Source organism: Hemitrygon akajei, chromosome 11, assembly GCF_048418815.1.
Source record: "Hemitrygon akajei chromosome 11, sHemAka1.3, whole genome shotgun sequence".
Taxonomy (NCBI): Eukaryota; Metazoa; Chordata; class Chondrichthyes; order Myliobatiformes; family Dasyatidae; genus Hemitrygon; species Hemitrygon akajei.
Genome location: NC_133134.1, coordinates 56,789,443 through 56,812,967, shown reverse-complemented (window position 1 = coordinate 56,812,967; position 23,525 = coordinate 56,789,443). Strand labels below are relative to the sequence as shown.

General features: G+C 43.4%; 1 protein-coding gene across 2 annotated transcripts in view; it reads left to right on the top strand.

Moving 5' to 3' along the window:
• Positions 1 to 23,525, top strand: part of pfas (phosphoribosylformylglycinamidine synthase) — a 47,554-nt gene that overhangs the window by 13,888 nt on the left and 10,141 nt on the right. For both annotated transcript variants that reach the window (XM_073060925.1, XM_073060926.1), the window contains 7 exons: positions 813 to 886; positions 3,821 to 3,977; positions 4,572 to 4,633; positions 13,652 to 13,813; positions 18,344 to 18,460; positions 22,189 to 22,320; positions 22,452 to 22,682. In XM_073060925.1, coding sequence (XP_072917026.1) covers positions 813 to 886; positions 3,821 to 3,977; positions 4,572 to 4,633; positions 13,652 to 13,813; positions 18,344 to 18,460; positions 22,189 to 22,320; positions 22,452 to 22,682 — 935 coding nt within the window. The remainder of the gene's footprint in view (positions 1 to 812; positions 887 to 3,820; positions 3,978 to 4,571; positions 4,634 to 13,651; positions 13,814 to 18,343; positions 18,461 to 22,188; positions 22,321 to 22,451; positions 22,683 to 23,525) is intronic.

Below are 23,525 nucleotides of genomic sequence, written 5' to 3'. Positions count from 1 at the left end.
GGGTACGTGCCACTGAGTGTCTGGTATTGTTTAGCAGTGTGACTGGCTCCATTGGCCATTGGGTGGGGTAGTAGGAGGGCACATGTGCCTAAGGTTGTAGCCAAGCACATGGGAGCACTTGAACTAGGCAGTGCTCTTTGCCAGGGTAGCCAGGTGAGTTGTGCCCATTGACTTTCTTCCGGGATGAGTATGCAGGATTTTAGTTAGGATTTTTGTGCAATAGATGGATAAGACCATAAGATATAGGAGCAGAATTAGGCGTTTAGCCCATCGAGTCTGTTCCGCCATTTCATCAAGGCTGATCCATTTCCCTCTCAGCCCCAATCTCCTGCTTTCTCCCCATAACGCTCATGTCCTGACTAATCAAGAAGGCATCGACTGGGTGGATGTGGGTGTTCCCCTGACTTCTTTCAGGATGTGGGATTGGAGGGCAGGCATCAAGAGTTGGAATGGTCATGGATATAGTTAAAACAATTCATCAGATGAGGGTGTATCTTGGAGCTGCAGGTGGCAATGGGTGTGTTGCCCTTATGGGTTCGGGTAGGTTGGGCATGTGGTCTAGTTGTGGGTTGGGAATATCTTTGGGTTCGGATATGTGTATGTGGGTTGTGATGGCTTTGGGATGGAGGTGGGAGTGGGCAATTTGTTCCTGATATGAGCATGGCCCATGTGTTGAGCCTATCCCACGTAAATGTGACCACAGCCCAAGTTCACTTCCTGGCAGTTGATTTAACCTTGCCCTGTGTGTGACTGGGACCTGTTAGTAGCATCCAGTAATGTTAGTCTAACTCCTGATTTGTGTCTATTTTCAGGGATGGAGGTGGTGAAGATCGGAGGCCCTGTGTATCGAATCGGTGTGGGTGGAGGGGCTGCATCTTCCATTCAGGCAAGATATCAAGTCAATTTATTCTTGTATCTGAGGTTAATCAGTGAGGGAGTGGGCACCAGCGTGAGGGAATTTCAGTACTAGCTGTGAGGGCTGCAGGTGAAGTACAGGCTGTGAGGGCAGAGCCAGCCAGGATCTGCTGAATGAGGGTGCACAATCCCTTCTGAGGCTGTCAGAGTTCCATCAGAGAATAACAGGAAACTGCCACTTGGACCATTGTGTCTTTTTCAGTGGAAGAAGTTGTTCAATCCTGACACCATTGGACAGTTGAGTGTTGGGGTCTCTCTGCTCTTACGTTTGGACTGAGTTGAAAACTTTTCACATACGAAGGGTACAGCCACTAGGTTTTCTACATTGTTGAGTGTTCAGCATGTGGCTTAAAATTCCTCCTATCTTGGCTTGTCCTGCTCTATTATTTCAATATCTTTACTGTGAGTGAGTCCTACCTCGAATGCCATGCTGTGTTCCAACACTGCGTCAAGTGAACAAAGCTTCGTAGTTCAGCCTCTCCTCCCTTGGCTTCAAGTCCTGGTTTATCCTTGCCTCTGTGCATAGCTAGGCCGGCTGGAATGGAGTTATATTCAACTGCCAGAAGGACACTGTTCCATTGCTGCCCCTTGCATTCCCTGAGACTGCCCAGAACGGCATCTCTCTCTCTCATTTCAGAAATTTATCTTGAACCTCTTTTAGGGTAGATTAGTGGTCACCAACCTTTTTAAGCCCAAGATCCCCTACCTTGGCCTTAGTGAAAGGCAAGATCGACCCCAGATCAATTAGTTTACGTGCATGCGCACTGGGGCAGAAAAGACCAAAAGTAAAACCCCGCAACCCGGAAGTAGAAATAATATATAAACACTAGGTGTACCCACCCTTTTTTTGCACTGCGGGCAGGTTTAATATTGACAATATTCTTGCGGACCGGCTGACGGGAGGGGGGGTGTTAAACACAACGGGAATACAGCGATACTCGAAGCAGTTCCTTATGTCCAGTCTATTTAGTTTTCGCGGCTCTCGGCACTTAGCTGCTGTTCCACTTGCTCACGTTTTTTCCGCTGAAAAAACTCAACGGGTCTGTCTCTAAGTGCAGGGTGCTTGGACTCAGGGTGTCAAAGCAGTTTTGATTTTGAGGGCTTTGTAGCGATGTGCTACACACAGCGCTGAAATAATGACACGCAGTCGGTAAGTCGTTTCGAGACTAGTTTATTCAAACTTCATGGCGCTGGCATTTAATCCCTAGCGCCTGCCCTCTCCGGGCGGAAATGACATCAGAGGTGCATTACCAAAGTCTCTCCCCGCGCACTGGCTATTTGTGAGCCGGTTCGCCTGCGCAGAAAGTGGGTCGCCACAGCTTCATTGCCTCATTAGACAACCTCCCAGCCCGAAGTACAGCTTCCCGCCCGCCACCAGCCACCTTGGCCAGGTGCGGCTGGTCGTGGGTGAGGTGAGAGGACAAGGTCAGGGCTGGAGGTCCCCGTGCTGGGTTGTGGCGGTCACAGTCTGGAGAGAGCGACCGAGCGAGGAGTGCGACAGAGCGCCCGCCCGCCCCCCCCTTGTAGGATCTATCGGCCGACAAAAGTTTGTTTCAGTAGATCGCAGCAAGGTAGCTGCTCTGCTACTTACAAAACCCTGAGCCCGAATTAGGTCGTCTGCAAATATTTTAGCACTGGGTTCCCCACGTACATTCGGTGTGCTAAACAGGTTTAGAGGCGGAGCCCATCTGTCCGCGCTCCAGGTCAGCAGCAATGGCGGTTATCGCCGGCCACACGAAATCAACCAGTGATCCCTGGCGCAACAGTATCACTGTGTTTAGGTGACTGATGAAGTCGCGTGCGTTCAAGTTCAACAGTGAGCATGACAAGGAATGAGGACAGGAATTGTTTCCTCAGCGGCCCGGTGGTTGGGGACCACTGAATTACACTGTGTAGTGCGGGGGAGCTACACGCATGCGCACTGGACAGAAAGAACGGAACGAAAACCTCTCAACAGTATTTGTGTATTTATTTTTCTTTTCGGGATCTACTGGGAAAGTCTCAAAGATCAACCAGTCGATCGCGATCGATGGGTTGGTGACCACTAGGGTAGATAATATTTTTCCCTGGAATTGGAAATGTTAAATACTAAAGGGCATCGCTTTAAGATGAGAGGGAGGTAAGTTACTTTACACAATGTGACAGATGCCTAGTATGCACTGCCGGGGAGAGTTGTGGAAGCACATATCATACAATGTTTAAGAGTCATTTAGACAGACCCTTGAATTAGTTAAACCAGCATCATGATTTGTGCAGACATAGTGGGCTGGAGGGCCTCTTCCTGTGCTGTACTGCATTCTGTTTAAAGGATTGTGTTACTGTACCAAATAATCTGAAGTTTGAAATCCCCTGAAAATACTGCAATGTTAGCTTTACTTTTCAAAACACTCAAACTTTTTTATCCCATTTTGACTGTCAGTCTAAGCTAAATCATCTTCCTCAGTTCAGCCCAACTGTTTAATTTTTTTAGCATATAGTTATTTTATATAATTTTATCTCTCCACATCATCTGACAGCCCTCATAAACCAGGAATGATGAATTAGGTGCCTTGTGGCCATTTTCATGGCTAGGAGTGGAGTAGGTGGTTGTTATTACAGGGAAAGGACTGTTGACAGATTGTAAACAAACGTGTGGGAAGTCACTGGAGTGGGGGGATAAAGCACTCTCTAGGTGTTGGGAGAGTGGGCTGTGAACTTGGCTGCATGAAAGGAACAGTGGATGGAATTGGGGTAGGGTGCAGCCAGGGACAGTGTAAGCATGGAATCAGCAGTATTTGTAATGATGAGCAGATGTGAGAATGCACTAGTAACATTGAACTGATGTGTGTATTGACACAAGATGAGCTGCATTGGCCTGTGAAGATTTTGGTTATTCATGATTAGGATTTCTGGATTCTCACCTCAGGTGCAGGGAGACAACACGGCAGAACTTGATTTTGGGGCAGTGCAGCGAGGTGATGCTGAGATGGAGCAGAAGATGAACCGAGTTCTCCGGGCCTGTGTGGAAAGACAGCAGAGCAACCCAATCTGTAGCATTCATGACCAGGGAGCTGGAGGCAACGGTGAGTATACTAACTAGTGCTGCTGAGTGTGGGGTGATTGACAGCAGTGGGAGGACCTGTCAGACGTGAACGGGGGGAGGGGGGAATGAATGGGGTTGGTATCAGGCAGTGCCAAGTAGGAGTGTCTGAAGCAATGTCACAGATAGAGGCATTAGGAAAAGCAGAACTTGAGAGTAGAGGAAGAGACTTATTGTCACAATAATAAATATTTAAATATTTATACCAGAATATTTAAAGGGGAGTCTGATAGGTTCTCGATTAATAAGAGTGTCAAAGTTTGTGGTGAGAAGGCAGAAAAGTGGGATTGAGGGCAATAATAAATCAGCCATGATTGAATAGAACAGTCTCACTGGGCCAAATGGCCTAATTCTGCTCCTGTGTCTTATGAGCAAATCCCCAAATATGGGTTTGGATCTGTTGAGAATAAAGGTAGTAGGAGTTTGGGTCCATTAGGAATATGGCCATTAGGAGCGAATAGTTGTGAGAGTAGTTAATGGAGGTGAAAATGGAACACATATTTGGTTATTATCAGTGCATGCAGTTACCATGCTGATATTTACAGAATGTGATGTACTCGCTTTAATACTCCATTAGGTAATGTTTTGAAAGAGCTGAGTGAACCAGCAGGTGCCAGGATATACACCAGCAAATTCAAGGTAAGGGGGAAATTATCTGAGGGAAGAACGTCATTATTATGCATTATCCATCCCTGAGACTCAATCAAAGGTGTTTTTTTAAAAAATATACACAGGAATTGTGCATGTGATGTATTGGTTTATTAATGTCACATGCACTGAGATACAGGAAGCTTTTGTTATGCATGAGACAGATCATGCCTATAAAATAGCATTGCTTAGAGGTAGTGAAATTAAGACAAAGCTGAATAGTGTTGTAGTTACATCGAAGCGCAGCGAAACAAAGTACAAGGGTCACAGTAAGTTAGATTAGAAGATCAAGAGTTCAGGAGTTCACCTTTTAATGTTTGAAGGGTCTGTTCAAGAGCCTGATAACAGTGGGATAGAAGCTGTCCTTGTCTAGTGGTTTGTGCCTTCAGGCTCTTGTATTTTCTATCTGATGGGAGAGGGGAGAATGGAGCTCAGTCAGGATGGGCGTGGCCTTGATTGTGTTGGTTGCTTTCCCCTGGCAGTGGAAAGTGTAGATGGAGTCATTGATAGGGAGGTTGATTTGTGTGATCAACTGGACTGTGTTCACACTCTGCTGTTTTTTTGCAGTCTTGGGCAGCACAGTTGCCCTACCAAACATTGATACATCCAGATAGGATGCTTTCTAATGTGCATCATAAACATTGGTAGGAGCTCTTGGCATACTGAATTTCCATAGCCTTCTGAGGAAGTTGTCTGCTTTTTTTAGCCATAGTGTTCATGTGGATTGACTGGGACTAATTGGTGATATTTACATCTGGAAACTTAAAAGGTCTCAATGATCTCTACCTCACACCATTGACACAAATATACTCTACCCTTCTCTCTCAAGTCAATGACTAGCTTCTATTAGCTGCTATTGAGGAAAATGTTGTGTTGACACCATACCACTGGAACAGGGGTTCCCACCCTGGGGTCCGTAGTCCCATCGCTTAATGGTATTGGTCCATGGGAATCCCTGGTCTAGAGTCTCCAATACCCCTGTTCTCCACCCTGTCATTGTTTGATATCTGTCCCACTGCAGAGATGTTGTCTGCAAACTTATAAATGGAATTGAAGTGGAATTTGGCCATAGTCATGAGTATATAGAGTATATTTACATTGTGATTGCAAAATGCTGATGTACAGAGAGCTCTGGATATCCTTGTACGCAGTCACTAAAAACAAATATGCAAATAGTGCAATCAGTTCAGATTCAAATGTTGTATTGACGGTCTTTGCTTGAAGTTTTGAGCACAGGTGCAAGGATATCTTGCTGTAGTTACGCAGGGTCTGAGTGCAATTTTGTTCTCCTTGCCCAGGAAAAGGCAGACAAAAGTTCACCATAAAAGTCAAGTGCTACAGAAATGGGCCCTTTCACCCACCACAAATATGCCAACTTTTTTCCCTTCTGCACTAATCTCATTTGCCCACATTACGTTGCTTTAGTGTCTGGCCTATTGAATTCCTGACTAAATATTTCTTAAACTATTATCACAACTTAATCAGTTGCCACCTCTGTAAGCACCTTAAACTTATGTTCTGCTATTTTTAGTACTCTATTTTAGGGTAGACAGGTATTTTTTTAAGAATACATCTGTGCCTCTGTCAAGTTACACTTGGCCTCCAATACTCCAGGGAAAACAAGCTCAGCCTATACAATCGCTTCTCCATAAGAAAAGCCCTCCAAAATGGGCAATATCCTTTTGAATTTCCTCTGCAACTTTATCCTTCAGTGTGTAACAAAAACTGCTCTAAAGTGGTCTAACAAGTATTTTGTAAAGGTGCGACATAATGTCACAACTTTGTTTGTGCCCTGACATGGCAAGGCAAGCATGCTATAATGTTCTTCACCATTCTATCTACCTGTGTTGCCACTTTCCCTCTATCCATCAATAATCCTTGTATCCTACCATTCAGTAGATATCTCCTACCTTGACATTTCAACCTTGTACTTGTCGAGATTAGATTCTGCAAATACTCCACCCTAACATCCGTCTGATCTATATCCTCTATCTTTGGACAACCTTGCTCATCATAAACAACAACAATTTTCATGTCATCTGCAAGCTTATTAGTGAGACCCACATTCACGTTCAAGTTGTTTATAAGAATCACAAATACAACCATCTACATCAATCCTATTTGTAATAGCCTTCCAATGGAAGGTCTTCCTTTCACTATGGCCCTCTGCCTGCTATTACCAAGCCAATTTTGGATCCAACTGGCCAGTTCACCTGGGATCCCACTTGCATTAATCATCTGGACCAGCTGATTATGTGAAACCTTGTCAAATGCCTTGCTAAAATCCATATAGCCGATGTCCACCACCGTCCCTTCATCATTCTTAATTATATGCAGAAAAGAAACCCCAATCAAAACTCTATCTTCCACATCCTTCTCCTTGGCAAATACAGAGAAGCATTCACTCAGAACTTCACCCATATCCACTCTGCTCCACACGTTGATTACTCCTTTGATCTCTAAGGGGACCCACTTTTTTGTGTTTGCCCTAAGTACCATGTTGCTCCTGATGAGCATAGACCTGTTTTGGAACAACTAGAAGCCTGCAAGAGCAACACACAAAATGCTGGAAGAAATTGGTAGGTCAGGCAGTATCAATAGTGAGAATAAACATTTCAAGCTTGATCTTCATCAGGACTGGAAAAGGGTGAAGAAGCTAAAATAAAGTAGGGGGGGAAGGAGTACAAACTGACAGGTGATGGTTGAGGGGAATTTGGATGGATGGTGGTGAAGAGGAATAAAGTGAGAAGCTGGGAGTTGATAGTTGGGAAAGGTTGAGGGCTGAAGGAGGAGGAATCTAATAGGAGAGGGGACCATTGGGGTGGGAGGTGGGAGGCAGGAGAAGGGGCACCAGAGAGAGATAAGCAGGTAAAAGAGGGTAAGAGGGCAGCCAGATAGAAGATTGAAAGAGAAGGGGTAGAGGGGAGAAATTGATGTTCATGCCATCAGATTGTTGGCTACCCAGAAGAAGTGAAGTGCTGCTCCTCCGACCTCATAATGGCCTCATCACGGCAGTAGTGGAGGCCATGGACGGACATGTCTAAATGTGAAGTAGAATTAAAATGGTGGCCACTGGGAAATTCCACCTGTTGAGTGAAGTTGCTCAGTGAAGTGGCCCCCCAATCTATGTCAGATCTCACTGATGTCAAGGAGACTGCACTCGGAGCACCAGATACTGTGCCCCTGACAGACTTGTGGGCGAAGTGTTGCCTCACCTGACAGGACTGTTTGGGGCCCTGAATGATGGTGTGGGAAGAGATGGGCAGTTGTAACACTTTCCCTACTTGCAGAGGTTTATAAAAAGATACAAGATACTGAGCTACTCGCAAGCTGGGTGCAGACAAGGGTTGGAGTCTCTGGATAAGGGCTAACGCTTTAGTGACTGAGATAAGCAACTGCTTCACTTGGAGAGTGGTGAACCTGTGGCATTCTCTACCACAGTAGGCTTAGGGGACCAGGTTGCTGTATCTTTAGGAATGATATGCATAGACTCCTAGAAGCTGAAGAAGTTAAAGGGCTATTAGGATGATCAGCCATGATGGTATTGAATTGATTTAGCAGCATTATTTTTCTATGTTTCTTTGTTTTATTTCTCTTGTTTCTGTAATATCTCAATGCATACCTTATACCATTCCATTCTTGGTTCTCTAACTGACAGTACTAATATTTTCCTGTTGTTGACCATACAGCAAGTGTTTGTCATCTGGAGACATCTTTATTGTAGCCCTTGTGTTTAAATGTAAGTCACTATGGGGAACAAGTACTGAACCTTGTGTTATAGGTCTTATCATATCAGACACACTCCTTTCATCAAACCTACTTGTTTCTCTCCCAAATATAATCATTCTAGTCCATCAGGACTCTCCCTGAACAAATCACTTTGCCTGGCACTGATTAACCAGAGCCTTTCCAGATCATGCCTTGGTCTCATTGCTACCATCAGGAAGAAGCCTGAAGGCACACAGTCAACAATTCAGTATCAGCTTCTTCCCCTCTGCCACTTCTGAATGGACGTTAAACCAATTAACGTTAGGCATACTAATTTATATTTTTGCACTACTTATTTAACTAAATACTGTAATTTGTGTTTTCTATTATGTATTGCACTGTACTGTTGCAGCAAATTCAACAAATTTCACGACATATGCAGTTGATATTAAATCTGATACTGTAAGTTTATTAAGTCCCTTAGAACAAGTTCCACCAACTTACCTATAGTTGTTTAGACTGTAGCTACTTCCACCCCATCATGTTTTAATTCTCATGTTATTATGGTAACCAGGATAGCTGAAAAATTATGGAAAGTGTAGTGTTAGCTTCCTGCTGCTTTGACATTCTGAGCTACATTTCATCTGGCTTTTTGGGGGAGGGTGCATTTGGCAAAATTACCCTGACACTGATTCGTGATTTTGGGGATGTGACGTTATAACCATATAACCATATAACAATCACAGCACGGAAACAGGCCATTCTGGCCCTCCTAGTCCGTGCCGAACTCTTAATCTCACCTAGTCCCACCTACCCGCACTCAGCCCATAACCCTCCACTCCTTTCCTGTCCATATACCTATCCAATTTTAACTTAAATGACACAACTGAACTGGCCTCCACTACTTCTACAGGAAGCTCATTCCACACAGCTATCACTCTCTGAGTAAAGAAATACCCCCTCGTGTTTCCCTTAAACTTTTGCCCCCTAACTCTCAAATCATGTCCTCTCGTTTGAATCTCCCCTACTCTCAATGGAAACAGCCTATTCACGTCAACTCTATCTATCCCTCTCAAAATTTTAAATACCTCGATCAAATCCCCCCTCAACCTTCTACGCTCCAATGAATAGAGACCTAACTTGTTCAACCTTTCTCTGTAACTTAAGTGCTGAAACCAAGGTAACATCCGAGTAAATCGTCTCTGCACTCTCTCTAATTTATTGATATCTTTCCTATAATTTGGTGACCACTGTACACAATATTCCAAATTTGGCCTTACCAATGCCTTGTACAATTTTAACATTACATCCCAACTTCTGTACTCAATGCTGTGATTTATAAAGGCCAGCGTTCCAAAAGCCTTCTTCACCACCCTATCTACATGAGACTCCACCTTCAGGGAACTATGCACTGTTATTCCTAGATCTCTCTGTTCCACTGCATTCCTCAATGCCCTACCATTTACCCTGTATGTTCTATTTGGATTATTCCTGCCAAAATGTAGAACCTCACACTTCTCAGCATTAAACTCCATCTGCCAATGTTCAGCCCATTCTTCTAACCGGCATAAATCTCCCTGCAAGCTTTGAAAACCCACCTCATTATCCACAACACCTCCTACCTTAGTATCATCGGCATACTTACTAATCCAATTTACCACCCCATCATCCAGATCATTTATGTATATTACAAACAACATTGGGCCCAAAACAGATCCCTGAGGCACCCCGCTAGTCACCAGCCTCCATCCCGATAAACAATTATCCACCACTACTCTCTGGCATCTCCCATCTAGCCACTGTTGAATCCATTTTATTGCTCCAGCATTAATACCTAACGACTGAACCTTCTTAACTAACCTTCCATGTGGAACTTTGTCAAAGGCCTTGCTGAAGTCCATATAGACTACATCCACTGCCTTACCCTCGTCAACATTCCTCGTAACTACTTCAAAAAATTCAATAAGGTTTGTCAAACATGACCTTCCACGCACAAATCCATGCTGGCTACCCCTAATCAGATCCTGTCTATCCAGATAATTATAAATACTATCTCTAAGAATACTTTCCATTAATTTACCCACCACTAATGTCAAACTGACAGGTCTATAATTGCCAGGCTTACTTCTAGAATCCTTTTTAAACAATGGAACCACATGAGCAATACGCCAATCCTCCGACACAATCCTCGTTTCTAATGACATCTGAAAGACCTTCGTCAGAGCTCCTGCTATCTCTACACAAACTTCCCTCAAGGTCCTGGGGAATATCCTGTCAGGACCCGGAGATTTATCCACTTTTAAATTTCTTAAAAGCGCCAGTACTTCCACCTCTTTAATTGTCATAGGTTCCATAAATTCCTTACTTGTTTCCCACACCTTACACAATTCAATATCCTTCTCCTTAGTGAATACCGGAGAAGAAATCGTTCAAAATCTCTCCCATCTCCCTCGGCTCCACACATAGCTGACCACCCTGATTCTCTAAGGGACCAATTTTATCCCTCACTATCCTCTTGCTTTTAATATAACTGTAGAAACCTTTCGGATTTACTTCCACCTTATTTGCCAAGCCAAACTCGTATCTTCTTTTAGCTTTTCTAATCTCTTTCTTAAGATTCCTTTTACATTCTTTATATTCCTCAAGCAATTCCTTTACTCCATGCTGCCTATATCTATTGTAGACATCCCTCTTTTTCCGAACCAAGTTTCTAATATCCCTTGAAAACCATGGCGCTTTCAAACCTTTAACCTTTCCTTTCAACCTAACAGGAACATAAAGATTCTGTACCCTCATAATTTCACCCTTAAATGACCTCCATTTCTCTATTACATCCTTACCAAAAAACAACTTGACCCAATCCACTCTCTCTAAATCCCTGCACATCTCCTCAAAGTTAGCCTTTCTCCAATCAAAAATCTCAACTCTAGGTCCAGTCCTGTCCTTCCCCATAATTATATTGAAGCTAATGCTATTGTGATCACTGGACCCGAAGTGCTCCCCAACACATACATCTGTCAGCTGACCTATCGCATTCCCTAACAGGAGATCCAACACTGCCCCATCTCTAGTCGGTACTTCTATATATTGTTGCAAAAAACTATCCTGCACACATTTCACAAACTCTAAACCATCCAGCCCTTTTACAGAATGAGCTTCCCAATCTATGTGTGGAAAATTAAAATCTCCCACAATCACCACCTTGTGTTTACTACAAATATCTGCTCTCTTACACATTTGCTCTTCCAACTCACGCTCCCCATTAGGTGGCCTATAATACACTCCTAACAGTGTTACTACACCTTTCCCATTCCTCAATTCCACCCAAATAGCCTCCCTAGAGGAGCTCTCTAATCTATCCTTCCAAAGCACCGCCATAAGATTTTCTCGGACAAGCAATGCAACACATCCTCCTCTGGCCCCTCCTACTCTATCACACCTGAAGCAACTAAATCCAGGAATATTTAGTTGCCAATCACACCCTTCCTGCAACCATGTTTCACTAATAGCTACAACATCATAATTCCAGTTATCAATCCACACTTTTAGCTCATCCACCTTTCTTACAATGCTCCTAGCATTAAAATAAATGCATTTAAGATACTCTCCACCTCCTCCTCTCTTTTTATCCCTAACAATGCATTCAAATTTATTATCCTTTTCTTTCTTCTCCCCTACAACTTCGGGCTGAGCGCATCCCTTCTCCATCACCTGCCTTTCCTCCCTCACACACTGTCTACTTACTTGCTCTACTGGTGAACTAACCTCCTCTCCCATAGTTTCCTCAAATTGATTTCCGCCCCCCCCCCCTTCTTACTAGTTTAAAGTCTGCCCTGTAGCCCTAGCAAACCTCCCCGCTAGGATATTGGTCCCCCCAGGATTCAAGTGTAACCCGTCCTTCTTGAACAGGTCACGCCTGCCCAGAAGAGGTCCCAATGATCCAGAAACTTGAATCCCTGCCCCCTGCTCCAATCCCTCAGCCTCGCAGTCATCCTCCACCTAATTCCATTCCTACTCTCACTGTCGCGTGGCACAGGCAATAATCCTGAGATTACTACCTTTGCGGTCCTTCTTCTTAACTGCCTTCCTAACTCCCTATACTCTCGTTTCGGGACCTCTTCCCCTTTCCTACCTATGTCATTGGTACCTACATGTACCGCGACCTCTGGCTCCTCACCCTCCCACTTCAGGATATCTTGGACGCGATCAGAGACGTCCCGGACCCTGGCACCAGGGAGGCAAACTACCATCCGGGACTCCCCATCACCTCCACAGAACCGCCTGTCTGAACCCCTGACTATCGAGTCCCCTATTACTATGGTCCTCTTTCTTCTATCCCTACCCTTCTGAGCTACAGGGCCGTCCTCTGTGTCGGAGGCCCGGCCACTGTCACTTCCTCCAGATAGGCTGTCCCCCCCCCCCAACGGTACTCAAACATGAGTACTTATTGTCAAGGGATACAGCCACTGGGGTACTCTCTAGTACCTGCCTCTTCCCCTTCCTGACCGTGACCCACCTATCTGCCTCCCATGGCCCCGGAGTGACCACCTGCCTATAAGTCCTCTCTATCACCTCCTCACTCTCCCTGACCAGGCGAAGGTCATTGAGCTGCAGCTCCAGTTCCCTAACTCGGTCCCTCAGGAGCTGCAGTTCGGCGCAGATGTGGACGTCCGGGAGACTCGGAGACTCCAGGATCTCCCACATCCGACACCGAGAACAACAAGCTGCCCTCACACTCATACTTCCCGAATAACTGAAAATAACAAGAACTAAAAGATAAGCCTAGTGTGCCCTCTTCCGCCTAAGCCCTCTGAGCCTAAGCCCTACACTCTGCTCCCGGCTCACTCCGCTGCCCGCAAACGAAGCTGCCCGCTGCTTAAGGCTGCGTTCTTTTTTATATCTTCCCTCCTTCCCAGGCCTCCTTCACGCGCCTGCGCAGTCCCGCCTCTCAAAACTCCGATCTGAGAAGCAATTTGAAAATGGCCGCTGCCGCACTTTCTCTCAAAGCCTCGCTGTCTCCTTCCAAAAGAGAACTACCTCACTCTTTCTCTCCTTTTTATATCTTCCCTCCTTCCCAGGCCTCCTTCGTTATTTTAGTACATTTCATATTTATCCTCAAAACTGTGTTTGCTGATTTTTGGCGGTGGGCATGCAACGTATCTCAACGTGTTTATGGATTCATTCTACCCTTGATCTGGAATGAGGGTTGGTGTGTTTGTAGGTCTAAACCATGTTGTTTATTTAATACGGTGCTGAGTGAGTGTGTTGAGGGTTATTCTGCACATCTTTCCATTGTTTCAGGTGGGTGATCCAACTCTGAGTGTGCTGGAGCTGTGGGGAGCAGAGTATCAGGAATCCAATGCTCTCCTCTTGCGTTCAAAGGACTCTGAGTTTCTGCGTGCTGTCTGCAATAGAGAGAAATGTCCTGTTGATTTTGTTGGTAACATAACTGGAGATGGAATGGTGAGTAAATTAGCTTATCTCTTAGCTGATTGAGGGTGGGTTAACTTCTGTTTAATGCATTGAACCCTCTGGTCTGTGACCACATTCCTGGCATACTCTGGAGTCTTAAGCACTGGCTCACTGCCTATTGAAAAGCATCTTGTGTGAATACCCAAACAACAAGGGTATGTTTTTCTTTTGTTTAAACAACTTTACTTTCAACATCTCCCTTCAATACCTGAGAGCCGCCACCTTTATATACCACAATCTCCCTCCACACACACATAACGAGGAGAGTGTGCATGCATACTAAATACTTACATAGTTGAAAAGAACAGAACTTAACAATCCTTTTTGTGTATATTTTTTTTTAATTTAAAACAATTCAAATGTCCATTCTGATATGGGAACTAGTTCTAACACTTGAAGTTAATACAGTTCTTCAGGTACCAAATGCCTTCACTAAGTGCCTTTAACAGCACGAGCTGGAGCTAGTTGTTCCTTTGTGTCTACAAAGTTCCCTTTGATCATAGCACCTGATGAATTTTCTGTGCTTGGACAAAGCCTCTTCTCTGTAACTGGCTTGGTGGATTTGATGGCATCAACCAAAGATGTCTGTGACACAAGTTATTTGTAGACTGTCCTCCTTTGGGTCACCATGGAAAAGCTCAGAATAGAGAGTGGACAGAAAAACTGCATTATTATACCTTTAGACATTGCAAGAGTTTCTCCTGCCAATGTACTACGTACAACACCATTTTCACCTCTCTGTTGGCATGTGTTGCCAATAGAGAGGTGAAAAACTTACCTCTTCTCCCATCAGCACAATAAAATAACCCCCTGGAATACCTCAATCAGGAAGATTGTGCTGGATGCCAAGTTGCAGGCCTCAAACATGATGTCAGGTCTGCTCTGCCTTAGAATCTGACCAAACTTTGACCTAAGTTGTTCCACTTCAGCTTCACTGAGGGGTGCACCCTGTTGTGTGACACGTCAGGATTCCATGCGGATTGTCTGAAGATTCTTGATGTAGCTTTCTTGGTGCAGTTGTACTGTTCCATCAATAGCAAGGATGTCTATCCCTACGTAGCAGAATCTGTCACGTTCTTCCTGTCTAACCTGAAAGGCTGACTTTAGCTGATGGATTACTGTTGTGGTGAAGTTTTTGTGAGTCTCTCCATATGAAGTCATCAACATAACAGGCAAGTATTCCAATCACATGATATCCTGAATTTTATCAGTAAAAAAACAGCTGGATCCACATGTGACATCTTTTCACCTGTTTTCAACGTTATTTTCTTCTTTTTATACTAGCAGAGTGATGCATCTGCTGGACCATTCACATACTTTTTGAGTTTCCACAGTGTTCCTTCACTTCTGGCTTCAGGAGGCCCATTCCCTGTAAGAATGCAAATTTCATGTCCATGCAATGGGGTTGCCAATGCTTTGGACATATCACGGAGAAGTAGTCCAAGAGACTCTGATGCACGTGTTGGTGAGTCTTTTTGGAGTTCTTCTATGTTCGGTTCCTCAAAACCTCTAGCGACCAGACGTGATTTTTGTATAATTTTTGTAGGGGATCCTTTCAGGGTACACAACCATCTTGTAGACACTGTCTTTTGACCAATGTCTCTGGTTTCTTCAACACTCCATTATTTCTCCAACTTCTGATTTCATCCTGTTTTGCAGATTCAAATGACACCTCTGTAGTTACTAGGACCTCTTCATTTTGACATTTCTCAGATGGTCCACCCAGATCTATACTTGATTCAATATGAAGTCTGTTAACACATGACATGTCAACTGACCCTGCAGCGCCAGCAACCGTGACTGGTTCTAGGTAATTTGAGTTGTACCAACTCTTGTTTCTCTCGGTGGCTTTGCCTGCTCGTCCTAAGACCTCAGCTTTGTATGAGATACCAGTGTTTTGGTCTACAACTTTCTCAGTTTGTCCTGTTTTAAGACTGAAACTTCCATGTTATCTTTGCACTTGTGATAACTTCTGTTCAGGAAAGTCTGAGTCCCCAGCTGCACTCTCTCCAGCACTGTCTGGTCTGTGCCACTGTTTGGGTCCTTAGCTGCACTTTCCTCATTCTTGTCTGTGCTGTGTGACAGTGTGCCAGGTAATTGCTTTTTATTTTTTTGTGTCATTCTCCATGGAGTTCTGATGGTCTTTAGTTTGTGCTTTACATAGTCTGGAATGATACACTCTCACATATGTACCTTCATGTCTCACGAATACCACAAGTCCATCCTGGCCAACTGACATTCTGTACAGTGTGCTCTTTTGTAATACACTGTGTCCCCTGCCTCATATTTGTCATTTGTAGGAGGGTCCTGTGTCCTTGGTGCTCTTCGAATTCTCTCTGAACACTCTGCTTCAGTGGAAGCCTTCCTTAATGCATGCAGTGCTGAAATATCTTTCCCAAGCCATTCACTCCTTGTAGGGTCCTCTAGAGCAGGTGGTCTTTCAACCAGTACAGAGGGAAGGTTAGAATTCTGGCCCAACGCCGATCGATATAGGCTATATCTGTGTATATTCTGCATGGTATTCTTTGCCATAATGTCAATGTTAAAGTTCTCTGCCGTATCTCTAAATTCATCATTATTAAATTTGCCACTATTATCACTGAGTACTTTCTGAAGAGGGCCATATACACTTATCCAGGAATGGATGAGGTTTTTTTCCTATCTCTGAGGGTTTCTTTGTGTTTACAATGCTACCAGTACTGAAACGTGTGAACTCATCAATGATGTGGAGGTATCACACTCCTTGCTCCAGTTCATGTAGGTCTACGGCTCCTGTTTCATTGTATTCAGATGCTAGTGGCAAACCAACTGCAGGCTTGGGCTTTCCAAACTTTTGGCACATCTCACATCTGTCAATTATCTGCTTTAGAATGGAAAAATAATTTGCATCTTTGTTTCCTGAACTCCTGAGCAGTTTCTGAAGTCTATCAATTGAAGTGTGTCCAAGCTGCTTGTGAAGTTTGAGTAACACATTATGTTTCTCATCTATAGTCATGTTTTGTGTGACAGTTGGTGCTTCATTCTCACATTGGTTCTCAGTAATGCCTTTATCCAGAATGTTCACACAGTAACGTCCAGGGCTGGTGAGCTCGAGAGACACTAGCTGTTGAAACATCATTGCTTGGTCATTCTCCATATCCAGTACCACTTTTTTTTTTAAGAGAAGATTTACTCAAATGTAATGGAATGTTCACTGGTATCACCTCCGTTTCAATGTAACATTTTGTCTGCCCTATTTTTACGGGAATGTTCACTCTTTTTGGTGGATTGTACAATCTTTCCATCTCCAAATTTGAATGCTTTTTTCCTGGGTGGATCTGTGTTCACCGGTTTCTGCACTTCATTCTGGTTTAGTTCACTTACACAGCTTTCAAGCCATTTTTCTCCACACATTGTACTTGTGCACTTTGTATCAATAACAGCAGACCCTGGAGATTCTATCATCAAAATCTCTACCTCAGATGTCTTTGCATTAGTAAGTGATTCCTTCACAAGCAATGTGATTTGGCACTCTTCTACATCTTCAGATTTGATATTTTCTTCAGTTAACCTAACTTGTTCAGTTCTATGCGAACAGTCTCTTGCTCAGTGGTAAATACTTTGACATTCCGCACATTTCGATCTCCTAACGTACTTATTGATTGGATTTGTGCCAGGTAATGGTACCCTTGTCTGGTCCCTCTGGGACCTAAGCTTGCTAAACTCTCATTTCTGCTCAGCAAAGTATGCTGTTTCCTGATTCAAACTAGTTCCGACTGTTGTTTTAGTGGCCTTTTCTTCAAACATCCTCAGCGCTGATTTCATAGATGCAGATATAAGTTCTGTGCATGAAGTTAACACTAGCTGTCTGTCCTATGTCTACACATGTATTATCCAACAATATGAAAACTAATACAGTGTAAGGAAGTTCCATTTTGCATTTATGCATGCGAGTATAGCTTTGTTCAAAATCAATAATATCAGCCATATTTTTAGAATTGTCTTTGTAAATTGTCAGTCTGAATGTGCCTCATAAATCCAGTCTTTTTCTTCCTTCAAAAAAAAAACACAGCCAAGTGTATTTATTAGCATTTTCATACTATCATCTTTGTTCAAGTCTTCCACTGAAATTCTCACTGTGGTCACTCTCGCTCTTCCCGAAAGTGACATCACAACAGCCATGGCTCGCTTCATCTTCTCCAGTTCCATAACACGTGTCCATATTCCAATTTCATTTTTCCAGCTTTCATAAGGCTTGCTCTCATCAAATGCTGGCAGATCCCATAGTTGGAAGCCATTTTCTGCTACCACTGTGAGCACCCAAACAGGAAGGACAGGTTTTTCTTTTGTTTAAACAATCTTACTTTCAATGTTTCCCTTCAATACCTGAGGGCCACCACTTTTACATCCCACAATCTTCTCCCACCCCCCCCCCCCCACCTTACACACATAACAGGGAGAGTATGCGTGCATACTAAGTACTTGCATAGTCCAAATGAACAGGACTCAACACTTGTACAAGTAATATCATTTATTTTCCAGATAGTGTTGGTTGATGATCGAGATATTTCAACGTCGGAGTTCTCCAATGATGAGCAGTCTATTGCTTACCCTGTGAATATGAAGCTAGAGTGGATCCTGGGGAAAATGCCCCAGAAGGTAAGGAATACGGCTTTTGCAGAGTGGCAGCCCTTGAACTAAAAGCAAATATTCACATCCAATTGAAGCCTTTAAAGGAGAGACACAACAACTCTCATTATTCCCTTCTCTGGATCTTGTTTTGTGTGAGACAATTTCAAAGCACGCAAGTTGATCATTTTGCATGAAATGATATGTTATTGATTTTATTGTCATGTTTTTCCTAAGCAAAGCTGACTATCCACATCGTCATTGCGGTCATCTACTTCCATCGTGGGAATGTTGTTCACTTGCTCCTCCCTCAGCTCTTGCACTCTTGTTTTCTTTCAGTTGTGATGAAGGGTCTTACTCATGAAAGATAATTGCCTCTTTCACAGATGCCTCTTGATGTGAGTTTGTCCAGCATTATCTGCTTTCTTCCCTCTAGTTTATACTCTATAAACATAAGTATCCAAATCTGTTCCTGTATCATCTTATCCCCTTCACTTACTACTCTATATTCAATGACTTGCAATTCTGACCATGTCTTGATTTTAAAATTACAACCCGTGTTGTATACCTTTTTGAATAACCTTAGTGCCTAAAATTTATTTTTAAAATCTTAAAAATCAGCATTTCTCCAATTGTAGTGGTTGCCTGCATATTCCCAATTTTAACTTTATTTGAAAGATATCAACGTCCCCTGCAACTCTTGGTGTAAAGCAGTGGCATAGCCTGCAAACGTCACTGGAATTAACTATATTCTACATTCACTATTATACTAATATGCCCTGCATCACTCATTGTAGCACACAGATAGATTGCACAAATGGACCTACCTACTTGGTAAAGGATGCATATGGACTGTATGATTGCAGTCACTCTGTACACTGCAGCTTTCATGGTAACTTTAATGATCTATGTATTCTTTGTACACTGTTGTAGCCTGCACAATGTCATTCCAATGTAGTGATGCCCTTCACTGTAATATAACTTTATCTTGCCACACTGTAACTATTATACCCCAGCTTTCACCATAATGCATTTGTATTGTGCTTGTCTAACTTGTATTCAACAACTTTACTGTACTTCTGACATATCTTGTGCGTTCAAAAACATAACTAATACACCATTCAGCAGAGTCAGCACAGTGCTCACAGACGGATATTGATTATTCTGCTTGCAGCTGTGATAAAGGCTGCGTGTTTCTCTAATCGATTACTGAACCATGCTGATACATATTTAGTACAAGCATCATTAACTGTAACATACTCTGCACCCATCGATATAAGACATGTCATCATGGCTTCCTGTGGGAACTCCTCTTCCTGAGACTGTAAAAAGCTGCAGAGTTGCAGGTATAAGTCAGTCATCACGGAAACCAGCCTCCCCTCCATGGACTCTGTCTACACTTATGAACACTTTGGTAAAGCAGCCAACAAAACCTGACTCACACCACACATTTTCTCTACTCCAATTGTGCAGAAGATACAAGATCCTGAAAGCCTGTGCAACCTGGATCAAGGACAGCTTCTATCCCATTATTAGAAGACTATTGAATGGTTCCCTGGTACGATGAGATAGACTGTTCACCTTCAAATCTACCTCACTATGACACTGCACTCTGTAACTGTAACACTTGATTCTTTTTGTTACTGTTTTCCCTTGTACTACCTCAAAGCGGTTTTTCCTCTGTACCTACTACATGTGACAATAATTTACCAATTTACATAACAGTAACTCCAAAACAAAACTAATTGTAAGGAAACATTGATCTGGGAGCGCGCGCCTTAGTTTTGGTTTTACTTTAAGCGAGGCATGTATGTGATGTGGCGTGATGTATGGCATTCATGTACTTGTAACCCATAATGAATAATATAAACAACAAAGAATGCTTAAACAGTGTATTTACAATATTACTGAAATAGTAAATATGCAGTAATCCCCCTGTATGCTTCTCTTTAACTTAGTCTTATCTCCCACGTTAAAACTGCAACAAGAATAATGTCCACTGCTTTGTGTGCCCTATTCCCCTTTTCATTTACTGTCTGTCATCAACCTGTCAATTTACTTTCAATTCTCCCCAAACACATTTGTGGAACTGTACTCATTCTTTGGACTGGCTGGTAGTGTAGTGGCATCAGCACGGAACTTCGAGGCGGAGGGTCCTGAGTTTGAATCTGGCCGGGTCCTAACCTGGACAGCAGCGGGATCGGTGCAGAAGAAAGGCCTGGCAATCTACTTACGTATCTCGCCATGAAAACCTACACAATCCATAGGGTTGCCAGGAGTCAACAACACACAACTCATTTTTTAGTTGATATGCCGTGTGCATCTTATGTAATACTAAAACACCCGGCACTCTTCATTGCAGTGCACTAATATATCAAGCATATTCACAAACTCAAGCAGTCGGCACTCTTCACTGCATCGGATCCAGAGTGCTATTATTTCATTTTCTCTTACACCTGTATACTTTGAATGACATTAAGCCTTCTTTAATCTTAACCAATTGATATAAATGGGTATCCTGAAAATGGTTCAATTCTCACTATGACATGCTGTTTAAAGGCTGCACACCAAATGCCCCTCACTAGTACACTGATAGAGCGCATACAGTATTTCACTGACGTTGGAGAGGGTTCGGAGGAGGTTCATGTGGATGATCCGGGAAAGGGTTATCATGTAGCAGTGACTGAAGGCTCTAGGTTTGCTTTAATATGGAGAATTGGGGGTGGGATCTTATTGAAACTTATCGAAACTTATCAAACGTTGAAAGGTCTAGATAGAGTGGATGTGAGGAGAATGTTTCCTTTGATGGGGAAATCTAGGTCTAGATGGCACAGCTCTCAAAATACAGGGATATCCATTTAGAACAGAGATGAGGAAATCAGAAGGTGCTAAATCTGAAATTCATTGCCACAGGCAACTATGGAGGCCATGTCACTAGGTGCATTTAAGGCAGAGATTGATAGATTCTTGATTAATCAGAACAGGAAAGGTTAAGGGGAGAAAGCAAGAGAATGGGGTTGAAGAAAATGGATGATGAAATGGCAGAGCAGACTCGATGAGCTGAATGGCCTAATTCTACTCCTATGCCTTATAATATTCCCCACATACTTCACTTTAATGTGACCAATTACCTCACTGATAGCCACATGAATCTCTCAACCTTTAATATATCCTGCACCGATCACTGTAATACTGATGCATACTTTGCACCTCAATGCTAAATACTCTGCAAATCTCACTAACTCTTAATGTTATTCACCCCTCACAATAAGACATTGACAATCTACCTGCAGCATAGTAGGATGATGTTTGGCCCAGCAACTCTGCACCAGCTCTGAGGCTTCCCAGTGGTCCTATCTCCCCCATGAATTCCTATTCCCTCTATCAACTACACATTCCTCATCGATCTGCGCCCACCCACCCCCCAACCAACTCCTGCACCACCCTCCTACGCTAGAGATAGTTTGCAGTGGCCAGTTACCCTAGCAGAGCATGTATGAGATGTGGGAGGAAACTGCAGCAGTCGAGTTAAGCTCAGAGAATCAGAAAAGAATGTGCTGGTTCCACACAGGAAAGGCCATTTTTACGGTAATACCTTACTATAACACTGAAATGTATGCACCACTTCCAGTAATTGCTGAAAGAATCTTCACCCCCACTGAACATTCAATGGATTCCACATCCATTGCTGCAACTCCTGCTGATTCAGATGTTAATTGGTTACAAATTTCATGCATCATCTTTAATATGTTTTACAGGAGTTCATTTTAAATCGGAAGAAGCCCAGTCTTCAGCCTCTGACCCTACCAGCAGGCCTGAATGTGAGGGAAGCCCTGAGCCGTGTACTGCGACTGCCCGCGGTGGCCAGCAAACGATACCTGACGAATAAGGTGAGATGGGGAAGACACAGGGAAAGAGAACTAAACCATAACAAGGTCGGATGCCTAGGTAATGTGGGACACGAGCATGTGAAGTGTTTGAAATGGCTACCATTGGTTAAGTACAGTCTACTCTTCTACAGGTGGACCGTTCGGTGACGGGTCTGGTAGCCCAGCAACAGTGTGTAGGACCACTCCACACTCCTCTCGCTGATGTGGCCGTCATTGCCCTATCTTACTTTGATACTGTGGGAGCTGCCACGGCAATTGGAGAGCAGCCCATCAAAGGGCTGGTCGACCCTGAGGCTGGAGCCCGAATGGCTGTAGGGGAAGCTCTGACTAACCTGGTGTTTGCCCGTGTGACGGACCTCAAGGTAAGTGGTGACTATGGGTTTGTCCACACTTCTCCCCTACTCCAACCTCCCCCTCCCTTCTCCTCACTTAAGGCTTACAAGTGCTCTTTATTTAATAGAACATAAAACGGAATCAGAATCAGGTTTAATATCACCGGCATATGTCATGAAATTTGTTAACTTGGTTGTACAATGCAATACATGATAAAGAAAAAAAGTTAGTTAATTACAGTATGTATATATGTATATAAAATAGTTAAAATAAACAATTTTAAAAAGAGAGGTAGTGTTCATGGGTTCAGTGTCCATTTAGGAATCAGATGGCAGAGGAGAAGAAGCTCTTGCTGAATCATGAGTATGCCTTCAGGCTTCTGTATCTCCTTCCTGATGGACGTACACAAGAGGGCATGCCCTGGGTGATGGGGTCCTTAATAATGGATGCTGCCTTGTTCCAAGGTAGCGCTTTGGAACAGGCCCTTCAGCTGACAGATTGGTGCTGAACTTGATACCAAGTTATACTAAATCTCTTCTGTCTGAACATGATCTACAGTATATCCCTCTCTCTTTTCAAAATCTCTTAAGTGCCACAATCAAATCTGCTTCCACCTCCACCTCTGGCAGCCTGCTCCATGCATCTAACGCTTTCAGTAAAAAGAAAACCATGCCCTACACATCTCTTGGATTTTCCTCTTCTTATCTTGAATGTATACCCCCTCATTTGATCATTTACCCTGGGAGAAAGATTCTGTGTACCCTATTTGTGTCTTTTGAGCTTATAAACTTCTGTCGGGTTTTCCCTCTGCCTCCACTCCAAAGAAAACAAGTTTGTTCAATTTCTAACCACAAATACATTCTAATCCAGAG